At 52.7% G+C, this 12,202-nt stretch overlaps 1 protein-coding gene across 2 annotated transcripts in view; it reads right to left on the bottom strand.

Moving 5' to 3' along the window:
- MVB12B (multivesicular body subunit 12B) overlaps positions 1–11,628 on the bottom strand; it is a 183,582-nt gene extending 171,954 nt beyond the window's left edge. For both annotated transcript variants that reach the window (XM_022578726.2, XM_022578724.2), the window contains exon 1: positions 11,341–11,628. In XM_022578726.2, the coding sequence (XP_022434434.1) occupies positions 11,341–11,421 (81 nt within the window). In that variant the 5' untranslated portion in view covers positions 11,422–11,628. The remainder of the gene's footprint in view (positions 1–11,340) is intronic.
- Between the last annotated feature and the right edge of the window lie 574 nt (positions 11,629–12,202).

Below are 12,202 nucleotides of genomic sequence, written 5' to 3'. Positions count from 1 at the left end.
AAGTGTTGTTGTTTTTTAAGATAGTAGGGCTTCCACTATCTGAGAGAGAGAGGGGGGAAGTGAGCATGGGAATAAATAAGAAACATTTTATTAGCTGAGAGATGCCCGTCCTCGGGTCACCACATCCTCAGCCACGTACTGATGACAATGGCCCTGCTCTGCTCTGCAGCATGAGCAAGGGCACGGGGCTGACGCCGCTCCCACAATGCACCGGGCAGCCCGGCACCGGGCCCCAAGATGGCTGCGGGCGGCCTCCCGGAGCAGACAAAGAAGCCGGCGGCCGGGCCCGCGTGCCTGGTCATGGCCCGGCCTGCAGGCTGGGAGGATGCGGCAGGCAGGGCATTAGCACCGAGCATCTCGGATGCACGCCTCCCTCTTTCCTTCCCCCCCCCCCCCCCCCCGCAGTGACTGTGCCCTGGGGATCCAGCAGCCTTTGTGAGATACAGACAAATGACTCCTCGCCACGCGGAGCTCCGCAGTGGAGGAAGCACCACCACCAGCAAAGGAAGCTTTTAATGAGAAACGCCCAAGATATCCACGGCAGAGGCAATCACTCAAAGCAGCCTGCCCTGAATTACATATTTTCTGACTGCAAATTACTCTTAACAGCGTCTCTACCGTCACTTCAATTGACCTTCCTAACAAAAGGCCATTTATTAACTAGCTCTCGGTGCTCCCCGGGCTGTGCGAAGCCTCCAGCCAGAAGGGATGGCACCACTGTGTCCGCGGCTGCCCGGGTCACAGGCCAGGCCTCTGCGAGGGGGAGAAGAGGCCATTAATGCCGGGCTGCAGAGTAGACCTGCCGCGGGGAGAGGAGCGCGGGGGGGCGGGGGGCGGGGGGCGGGGAAGCAGGGTGTTGAAGGCCAACATTAACCTGTCTTGAAAGATGCGATGCTGGGCTACAGCAGAAAAGGCGAAGGCCTACTTGCAACAGCTGGTGTCCTCCTCAGCACTCCCCGCCCAGCACCCACCTCTATCTCCAAATCCTAGCTGCACACAGGACACACTAACACGCCTCCCCACATCCGAACAGCACCCTGCAGCTACCGAAAAGCTTTCTCGGGCTCCTTCGCAATCGATGCTCACACCAAACCTAGAAGGTGGCTGGGGCGTATTATCCCTATTTTAGAGGAGGAAAACGGAAGCCTGGAGTTCTCAGACACCAAGAGCTGGCAGAGGGCAGAGCCCAACGGGACCTCTGGCCCTCCTTCCCCAGTCTGGTCTGCTTTCCATACACTGTGTAGAGAGAGACGGACTTACCATCCGATATCCCATCAAGAAAGCACTTTGAACACCAATTATATTTTAAAATGCCAACGCTCTTCTTTCTCTAGCTGTATCCCAGTAACTGAAGCAAGGGGGAGAAAAGTACAGAAAGATAGAAGTAACATGGGATTAATTTTCCCCACACCTCAGTTTCAAGATTCAACATTTCCCTCATAAATAATTTACAACAATAAAAATGAGCTAAGGCCATGTTTGTGTACGACGGAGGTAAATTTAGACCTAATGAGGGAGATCTGAGCCCTGCACAGGAGGGAACAGGTTGATATATAGCACGGTGTGAGTGCGATCCACGGCACACGGGGGCTCCATTACCAACCGGAAGTCACAGGGCCAACTGGGGTGGAGGTGCAATTGGGGAAACTTCTACCGTCCCAGCTGTGGCTGCAAGGAGGGCTTCCACAGAAAAAGCCAAAAGTTGATGCAGTATTTTAGAGGCCAAGATAACAGATGTTGAGATTTCTGAGAACTACAGGATTGAGCCAACCTAGAGCTAAGTCCGTTCTCAGTAAATGCCAGGTAAGGAATGAAGATGGTGGCAGCACCTGGGAGTCACATCTGCCCTCGGGCACGGAGAGGGTACACTGGCGACACTGACCTTGATCTAGTCCTCCTAGCTTGACCTCGCAGGTCATTTGGTCCCTATCCCAACCTCTACCCCGAGTGTGCAGCCAGCCTCACTCAGATCACTGCCAAGGCTGGGGGCTACAGAGCCTCGCTCTGGACAGGCGTGCCCGTGTCTGCCCCGAGAGGATTTCTCTGCAAGGTGGGGAGAGAGACAGAGAATGAGTGTATGAGTGTGTGTGTGTGTTGTACACACTGGGACTAGAGGGACTGGATGGGGTCAGTTAGGGTGAGGTGTGATTTCCAGGCCAGCAGGATTTTTTCCATGCTGTGCTCAATGAGTTCTATCCAATAACACTGGGTAAGAGAACAGCTTCCTACGTGAGCCTGCAATGCTGCAAACAGTGCCTGGGGGAGGCCCCAGCTCCCAGCACTGCAGCACCTCACCAGTGCTGTCATCCCAGGTTCACAGAGAAATGAACTTTAACTATAAAGCCCCTTCATACAGACAGCACACGGCTCCCTTGTAGCTGATCAAAGAATTACTACAACAGTGTACTTAATCCCTATAAGTCGGCAGTGCTGGGCTTAACTGATGCTGAACATTGTTTCAGAATCAAAGGCGTGCCTCCGGGCCCCAGTCTGGGAGAAAACTAAGCTACTGTATCACAGTTGAAAACTCAGGGGAACTTTGATATCATCTCTGTTTAATTTCCCCGGCCCTGTGAGCCTGGGGTTTATCTCGTTTTATCAGCTCCTGTACTGAAATCAAAACCCAACTAGCAGAGCTCAGACCTCTCTCCACGGAGGCCCTTCCAGCAGCAGGGTGGGGTGCAGGCCGAGGAGTTTAAAGAACTTTGCGCCCGGGGCGGGGGGGGGGGAGGCAACAATTGCCGGGGGGCAGGGGGTGCTGCCTTCAAAGGAGGCGCAGCAGGGACCCCGGGTGAGAAAGGGAGGCCGGCTCAGAAGCGGAGCCCTCGCTGCCCACCAGAGCTGAAGGTGGGACTCGCACACAACTTCTGAGGAGAGTAATTTCAAAGTACTGCGGGGGGAGCAGGTTAAATTGGGCTACTGTAGTTGAAATGACGAAACCAGTGAGTTAATTAAGTCCCTACAGAAGGATGAACTTGTGATCAGATTGTTTGAAATCCAAAGTCAAGGGCACAAAAGACAAACTGTCTGCCCACATCTAGCAGCTTGTGGGGCTGAGGAAAAGCAGTGGATAAATAGTTCACTCCCTGTGGGAAACGGCCGAAGAGCAGGGCCTCCACTGGGAACGGCCGTCCCCCAGTAAAAGCTCCAGCTCTGGCTGTCGTGGGGCAGCTCTCTGCCTGTTTCCCAGCAGCAGCAGTGGTACCAGTGGGCTGCAGGGAATCCATGCCCTCCTCTGTTGCTCCATAATTCCTGGCACCTTCCTGCTAACAAATCTTATGCAGGGGACAGGGGACAGGGGAGGCCAGGCTTCACCAATGCACCCACAACACACACACATACACAAACTGGGCCACCTCAGGCAGCCCTGGTGCAGAGCCCTATCTCCTAAGGAGACTGCAGGCTGAGGCCAGAGTCCCTGCAGCAACCAGGCACATGGCCAGCCAGCTCTGGGGGCTGCCCATGGGGGACACAGGCTGAGAGGCGTCCACTACGGAACCTCAGGACAGCATCCTGGCGCCATCTGTACTTGGGCCTGGACCACTTATCTAGTGACCAGTCAGAAACCAAATCGTTCTGACAAATGCTGTTGAGTACGACCTGGTGGCAACAGGCCACAGGCTGCTGGGAAGGCTGCTAAGATACTGGGGAACTAAAGCAAATATTTTCCTAAGCTCCCCTAGATCACAAAGAACTTTCCAGCTAGGGAACTAACAATGGCAAGCACTTCCTTTTTCTCCAGTGAAGGTCTGTTACTTCTAATAGGAGAATCTGGTGTACAAATGCATCCATTCCATCAGACCTATGTTTAGACTGATATTAACCATTGGATTACCAAACCGATTTTCCGTAAACCATGTGAGGCGGGCCTGCGGTTTGGGCTGCTGCAGCCCGTACAGTGCAGTGCTAGATCCTGGAGTTCTCTCTCCCCAGATAAATCAGGATCAAGTTCTACAGCACTGCCGTGGCCAAAGGCCTGCCCCTACAGGCCCGAATGTGAAAAACCAGGGAGCCTGGTGCTGGCTCCAGGAGGAGGGGGCGTTCTCCAGTACACTGTGAGCCCCACTGCAACCTGCAACTCGCTCACAATCACTGCAAATGAAGGTCGTCCCCACCCACTCCCATCAGGTCTAGTGTCATACTGTCGCCTGGAGAGAAGGAAGAAGGACACTGACAGAAGGCAGATGCCCTACAAATGAACCCACCCCAGGAGGTCCCAAGAGCAACATTCTCTTGATATTCGGTGACATAAAATGGTCACAGCCTTGGCTTGATGGCCACAGTGTCCAGAGCAAAAATGTCACCTCAACGCCGGGCAAATGGGCTCCCAGGCCAGAATCATGAGAACACCTGGCTTCAGGTCAGCAGACACCTCCCATCACCACCACCCGCTCTGTGACTTGCACACGGGTCTTCAGAGTTTCTTTGGTCATATAAGCGTTCTGTGTGCTGATGACTTCCAAATTACCTCCATGGCCCGGACTTTTCTCCTGAGACTCAGACGAGTGTGTCTAGTACCCTGCTGGCTATTGTCACCCACGTGTCCCATTAATACCTCAAACCTGGCTGACCTTGCCATCCTCCCACCTGAAGCATCTCCCACGTTCCTGGTACCTAATAGGACCTGGTGCATAACAGTCAGCCCACAGATGTTTACGGAGGGCCCCTGTGCTGAGCGTGAAACAATGGTGAAGATGGAAACCCCAACATTCTGGATGAGGAGTTCTCAAACTCTAGCATGCATGAGTCATCTAAAGAATTCCCTAAAACAGTCTTAAACCCACTCCCAGAGATACTGATTCAACAGGTCTAGGATGGGGCCTGAGAAGCTGCATTTCTTTTCTTTTTTATAAATTTATTTTATTTAATTCATGTTTATTTTTGGCTGTGTTGGGTCTTCGTTGCTGTGCACGGGCTTTCTATAGTTGCAGTGAGCGGGGGATACTCTTCGTTGCGGTGCACTGTCTTTTCATTGTGGTGGCTTCTCTTGTTCTGGACCACAGGCTCTAGGCGCATGGGCTTCAGTAGTTGTGGCACACAGGCTTAGTTGCTCCACGGCATGTAGGATCTTCCTGGACCGGGGATTGAACCCATGTCCCCTACATTGGCAGGCGGATTCTTAACCACTGCATCACCAGGGAAGTCCCAGAAGCTACATTTCTAACAAGATCCAGGTGATGCTGAAACAGCAGGTCCATAGTCCAAACTTTGACTACAAGGCAGTAGGTACTCATTAGATGTTTGATGAAGGAAGGAAGGGAGGGAGGAAGGAACCTGAAGGTCATCATCCATGGAGAACAGCCTCAGAGTAAGTCCCCCAGTCTTTCCCTCCCCAACACAGGTTGCCCAAGAGCACCCAGTTCCTCCCCTATGGCACCCATCCCACCATTCAAAATCTGGGTCACATCTCCCATTCACCCCAAACCTTCCCCACTGCCCAGCCAGACAGGCGCTGTCACTAAGAATCCTGATGTTGTCCAAGGACATGGCCTTAGCACATACATGTGCACACATGCACGCATGCACATACACACTTACACACAGTCTTGCCTCTCAGAAGGCTATAATACTTTCCCTAGCAGAACATCAGTTATGCAAAGGTATATGTCCACCACAGTGCCTAGCCCACAATGAGAACTCAATAAATGGATTATGGATAGATAGATGGTTGGATGGATGGATGGACGGGAGGATGGATGAATGAAGTTCCTGTCCCCCTCTCAAAATCGCCAATGTTTCATCGGATTAAGGAGGGAATGTAAAGCAGCAGAGGCAACGGTGAGAGTGCCACACTGGGGTCACTGATGCTCCATGCAGGACAAACACCACGATCCCAGGGCTGGGCCATCTGCCGAGGAAGGGAGGTGGGACTGTGGCACTCCAGGGGGTTCCAGAAGTGGGTGTGACTCAGCTGGAGCAGGCTGGATGAGGGCCTGGCAGGAGGCTGCACGAAGACTCCCCTAAGGAGTTTGTAAAAATTACAGCTGCCTGTTCCAACCCCCAGGTTCTGATCTAATTGATCTGGGCTGGGTCAGAGACTGGAGAATGCAGAGCCCAGGTGCAGTACCACTGTGCTGGGTGACACAGCGACGAATAAGTCATGGGTAGCACCTGCAGGGCTCACGGGCTGGAGGAAATGTCCCAAAAGAAAGAGACTGCAAATGAGGCGGTGCTCCCTTTTGCTGGGCAGTCAGGGAGCTGGCCTTCCTGAAAGATGGAGGGTGCAGAGTATCGCAAGGAGTGCAGGCAGAAGACGTGGCACCAACAGTGGCGTGAACAGTCCCGGACTGTCTGGGGAACTGTAAGTAGCAGATGGGCTCTGAAACAAGCTTATGAAACGCTTAAACAAACAAATAAACAAAGCGGTTAAATACCTGCCTACACTTCTCTGCTATTTCTAAGGTCTAAGTAATGATGTGGATCTACAGGAAGGAACGCCCCAGTGGTCAGAAGGAAGAGATTCCCAAGTCTTGCATTCCTATTTCCTCTCCTGTAAATGAATGCTTCTCAAGCCAAGGCCACTTCCTGCAGAACCTATAGGGCCTCTTCATGCTATTAGCTGAGGGAAGGATTGGGGGGTAAAGCAGAGGAATGGAAAGGGTGCAGACTTGGGACTCAGAGGGACCAGGGCTTGAGTCGCAGCTCTGACACAGCTGTGTGACCCCAAGCAATTCAACTGAATTGGGCCTAAGTTTCCATGCCCCTCAAATTGGAATAATGGATGATAATATTTTCTTTACAGAGTTTTAATGTGTATAAAGAACTTGCAGAACTTCCATCAAAAGATACAATCAACAGAGTGAAAAGACATCCAAGAGAATGGGAGAAAATATTTGCAAATCATATATCTAATAAGAGGTTAAAATCCAAATCTATTAAGAACTCCTACAACTTAGCAATAACAAAAAGCAAATAACTCGATGAAAAAATGGGGAAAGGACTTGAAAAAGGACATTTCTCCAAAGCTGATATACAAATGGCCAACAAGCATCTGAAAAGATGTTCAACATCATTCCTCATTAGGGAAACGCAAACCCAAACCACAGTGAGATACCATCTCATACCCATTAGGACGGCTGCTACCAAAACCCAGAAAATTAGTGTTGGTGAGGATGTGGAAAAATCGGAAACCTGGTGCACTGTTGGCGGTAATGGAAATGCAGCAGCTACGGAAAACAGTGTGGTGATTCCTCAAAATATGAAAAATAGAATTACTATATGACCTGGCAATTCCACTTCTGGATATATACCCAAAAGAACTGAATACAGGGCCTCAAAGAGATATTTGTACATACATGCTCACAGCAGCATTATTTGCCATAGCCAAAAGATGGAAGCAACCCAAGTGTCCACAGACAGGTAAATGGATAAGCAAAATGTGGTCTATACATACAGGGTAGTATTATTCAGTCTTAAAAAGGGAAGGAAATTCTGACACTTGTTGCAGTGTGGGTGAACCTTGACATTATGCTGAGTGACATAAGGCAGTCACAGAGAGACAAATACTCACAAATATGATTCCATTTATATGAGGTACTTGGAGTAGTCAAATTCCTAGAAGTAGAATGGTGGTTGCCAGAGGCTGGGGAGGGGGAAACAGGAGTTTTATGAGTACAGTTGACCTTTGAACAATGAAGGGGTTAGGAGTGCCAAAGCTTCCAGCAGTCGAAAATCCGAATATACCTTAGAGTTGGCCCTCCAAATTCGGAGTTCCTCTGTATCTGTGGTTCTGCATCTGGGGATTCAACCGACCGCGGACGGTGTGGTACTGCAGTAGTTACTATGGAAACAATTCCACATATAAGTGGACCTGCGCAGTTCATACCCATGTTGTTCAAGAGTCAACTGTATAGAGTTTTAGTTTTGCAAGATGAAAACGTTCTGGAGATTCGCTGCACAGCAGAATGAATGTACTTAATGCCACTGATGCATACATGTAAAAACAATTAGGATGGTAAATTTTATTTTGTGTGTTTCACAATATTTTTAAAAAGCATCTATAATTGGGGTTCTCAAATTTCAGTAAGCATCAGTACAACCCAAGGTTCTTGTTAAACATGCAGATTCTGGGGCCCCTTCCCCAGATATTCTGATTCAAGATCTGGGTTTGAGGCCCTGGGTTCTGCATTTTAATAAACATCCTAAGGGTTCTTTCTTAGTTCATTAAGAATTCATTTATTTCTCTCTCCTAGGGGATATTCTTTTGAAATTTTGCTGTGCTGATCAGTATCTGTTTGAAAAAAAAAAAAAAGTGTGTGTGTGTGCGTAGAACGGTCCCGTGTTGATCCTAGCCACAGGCCCAGCAAGACGGCCCTCCAGTCTTCTGGGGAGTATGAGCTGCTGCAAAGCTCTAGTATGTGACCCCTGGGCTCTAGGCCCACGGGCCTCTCACATTTCAGCCTAGACAAGCTCTGCATCCCGCCAGAAGTGTGTCAAGTAAACCAACGCTTGCCCACAGGATGTCCCCAACAAGAAGGCAACGTCAAGCACACCCTGCCTCCCATGCAGCTGGAGAGAAGAGATGTGAGGTAGGCAACCCCGCTGCAAACAGTGCCGACAATTCAGGGAAACCACAATTCCCAAGGGCGGCCCAGCGAGCACAAAGCCAAGGAGAACCAGTGGGGCCAGTGCAACACCGGTAAGGGAGGGCCTCCGAGAGAGCGAGAACAGCCTGGGGAAAGGCAGCTCATTCAAAGAACCCAGGCCTCCCCTCCCACAAGCCAACGCACAAACGAGACTGCTCACTCAACCACAGCCAACTAAATACAGTGTTCTCAGCCCACCACATCCGACCATGTAGTCATTTGTTATCTTCACCATCATAATAGCACCTTTGACACTTCCCACTCTTGACTCCAACACCATCATGACTTTCCAGTGTGGCAAGGATGTCGCTCTTTGAGCACGAAGCATGGAGCAGTTCCAACCTGCTAAGGCAGCGGGGCCGGGGACACTTGGATTCTGATGCTTCCACAAGCAAATCTGTTGTGAAACTGATAGAGATGAACCTTCAGCGCCCACTCCCCCCTTCCAAGGCCCTGAGAGGGGATCACAATGTGTTCACACGGTTGTATGGTTTTGTAAAGCACCAAGATATCCTTGTACACAAACAAGACATTCTTGCATTGTTTTTCTTATAGTCTTCCCCCACCAAAACAAACTGTCAAAACAGCAGACCCACAAAACCGGGGTCTGACGTTAGATCCCACTTACATTTAGTGAGGACCCACCAACGCCCTCCACAGTGTCACACACATTCATACACATTAGCCCACTCAGCCTTATGGGGTAGCTTTTATTCTTAGGCCCCTTTAACAAATGAGGAAATGGGGATTCAGAAAGGTCCCATGAGGTTCCATGACTTGCCTAGGGTCTCCTGGGTTCCAGGAGATAAAATGACATTCTAAGCCCAGTGTTCTTTCTACTCTACCATCCCTTCCTAGTGGCCCTAAATAATAACCACAAACAGAAAGGCACTCTAAAAAAACCTGAAGCTACTCTTCTGATTAACCAGTTAACAAACCCTTAATAATAACCACTAATTTTAAATTTTTTTAATTTCATTTTTTTAACCACGCCATGCAGCATGCAGGATCTTAGTTCCCCAACCAGGGATCGAACCTGTGCCCCCTGCAGTGGAAGCGCAGAGTCTTAACCAGTGGACCGCCAGGGAAGTCCCAATAACCACTAATTTCTATTAACTACTTGCCCTGTGGCACGAATGGAGCTGAGCACTTCTAATATTTCATTTACTTCTTACTATAATTCTATGAGCTAGATATTGTCATTAGCCTCACTCTACAGATGAGGAAGCTGAGGCTCAGAAAAGTTCACTAATTTCCCTAAGAACACACAGTAAGTAGGAAAGCCAAGGCTTAAGCCGAGGCCTAATTATAAAGTCCTTGCATTTAATCATGGTGCACTGTTCCAGCTAAAAGTGGGGAAAAGCCCACCAGTGGGAAGGAGGCAGGGCAGGGAAATGCCTTCAGCATAAGTCAGCAGTGCGGCCTAAATGCTAAAAGGAAGGAATGAAAAATGTGGATTAAAGAAGATGATCCTAAGCTCAAATGAACCAGTAACTGCTGTGTCAACTGCTGCACATGGGTCTTGGTGCCCAGGTCCCAGAAGAGGCCCCATTTAAATATTCTATGCATGACACAATATCTTGAAATACCTGGTTCAATTTTCCACAAGCAAGGAAGGTGTCACCTGTCTCCTGTACTAATCTTCTGAGTACACTGAGTTTTTGAGTTAGTCTAGGCTTCCACACAGCTTATCTCCTAACTTTTCTAAGGCTTTTCTGGTGCAGCTGATAAGATTTTCTTGCCCTGTTAAAATGAGATGAGATCCAGCCAGCTGTCGAGAAATGTACAATGAGATTATACTGAGAAGGAATCACGGAGACAAAGGCCCCTAAAGAGACTCTGGCCTGCTGTCTGCTTTGTGGCAGAAAACTGAGCGGGGGGGCTGGTTCGTGGGTGGGGGCGGGGAGCAGAGAAGGAGCAACAGCCATTTGCCTTTGGCCCTTCTGTGGCCTTCCCCTGTGCCTTGCTGAAGAGGCTGCAGAGGGGCAGGGAATACAAGAGTCATTTTTAATGGCCGGAAAGGCTGATGATTCAGGAAGAGTTGTGTGTTGGTAACAAAGAGGACGAAGATGCTCAAGGGTCTGCCTTCTTCACCCGGCCCCTGCCCCTGAGCCTCACTTGCGCTGGAGTCCCCGTGGGGTGACCATCAACAGGCGCACCATCCTTCGAGCCTGGGTACTCTGGGTCTTGGGTGCCCCAGCCGGCACCTCACCTTGCCCTGGAGTTTGGGTGTCCTCTCTGCTCTGCCCAGGTCACAGATGAGGCCGCACCCTAGATCATGCCCGAGGCTCAGGTGCAGTCAGCTCGGCACCCACGTGACTACAGAGAGTGGCCCCCGGGCCCGGCCAGTGAAACCACTGTCCGGGTCTGTGCAGGTGGCCGCCGTGCCCCGGTACAGGTGGGCCGCTTCACCTCTCACTTGGGCGGACGTGGCTCTCCGGAGCCCTCACCAGCCCCGGCCCAGGGTACGCTGCTCGCACCCTGGTCCCCGAGCTCCCTCCGGCTCCGCCAAGCCGCAAAGCCAAGCCGGGGACGGGAAGCCGCGGCGCGCGCAGGGCCGAGCAGAGGCCGCCGGGCCCGTCCCCGCGGCCGGCCGGGCACACAGCCCGCAGGCCTCGGTGCGGCCCGGCTCCGCCCGTCCACCCGCCCCTCGGCCCGGGGCCTGCGCCGGCCCGCCCGCCCGCCCGCCCGCGGGGGCAGCAAGGGCGGCTCGGCCGAGCCTCCGCGGCGCCCTGCCCGCCCTGCCTCACTTAACTGTTCCCCGCTGGGGCGGCGGTGGCGGCGGCTGCGGCGGCGGCGGGTCCCGGCTCCGTCTCACGCAGAAGCAGCTTCTCATCGCCCGGGCGGCGCGGAAGGGGCCGGGCCCGGGGCCCAGGCGGCGGGGCCGGCGCCGCAGGTCGAGCGCGAGCCTCACCGGGGAGCGGCAGGGGCGGGGCGCGGCCTGGCGGCGGCGGCGGCAGCAACAACAGCGGCGGCTCCTTCCGCGGGCCGCGGCGGCGGGCCGGGGCCTCCCGGCTCTGGCGCTGGCTCCGTAGGAGGCGCCGGGCGCCCGAGGCTGGCTCGGGCGGGAGGAGGGAGCGGGAGCCCTCGCGTCCGGAGCCCGCGCCGCCGCCTGGCCGGCACCCCGCCTCCCCGCGGCCCGGCCCGTTAGCCCCGGGCAGGGCCCCGGCGCCGCCGACCTGGCCTCTCCGAGTACGCAGGCGGCCCCCGCCCCAGCCCAGACCCACGGGAGCCCCGGGCCTGTCGGAGCCTGGGCCCCCAATTGCCCCCCTCCCCCAAGTTGGCCTCTTCCAGGGACCCGCAGCCTCCTCAGCTCTCCTAGGCCTCATTGTACCCTAGACTAATCCTTCAGCACAGCCTTAGATCCCTAGAAGCCCCCAGGCCACACACACACCACCCGCTCCCCCTCACTTGTAGGGACACCCAGCCCTACTGAACCCCAAGCCAATCCTTCAGTTCATTACAGTTCAGGAGACCCACTGGTCCAGCTGACCCCACATAAGCTTTGCTTGGCCCTAGTCCCCACTGCTAATACCAGGCCTCTCAAACTGACGCCGATCTCCTAGCAATTCTCTGCCTTCCCCTTATGCTGGGCAAATGATCTACCCACAGAGGTC

Source organism: Delphinapterus leucas, chromosome 6 (genome assembly GCF_059928025.1).
Source record: "Delphinapterus leucas isolate spDelLeu-1000000601 "Yukka" chromosome 6, BTC_Dleu_Yukka2, whole genome shotgun sequence".
Lineage (NCBI taxonomy): Eukaryota > Metazoa > Chordata > Mammalia > Artiodactyla > Monodontidae > Delphinapterus > Delphinapterus leucas.
Note: the sequence above shows the minus strand (reverse complement) of the source record. Positions and strands in the feature narration are given on the sequence as shown.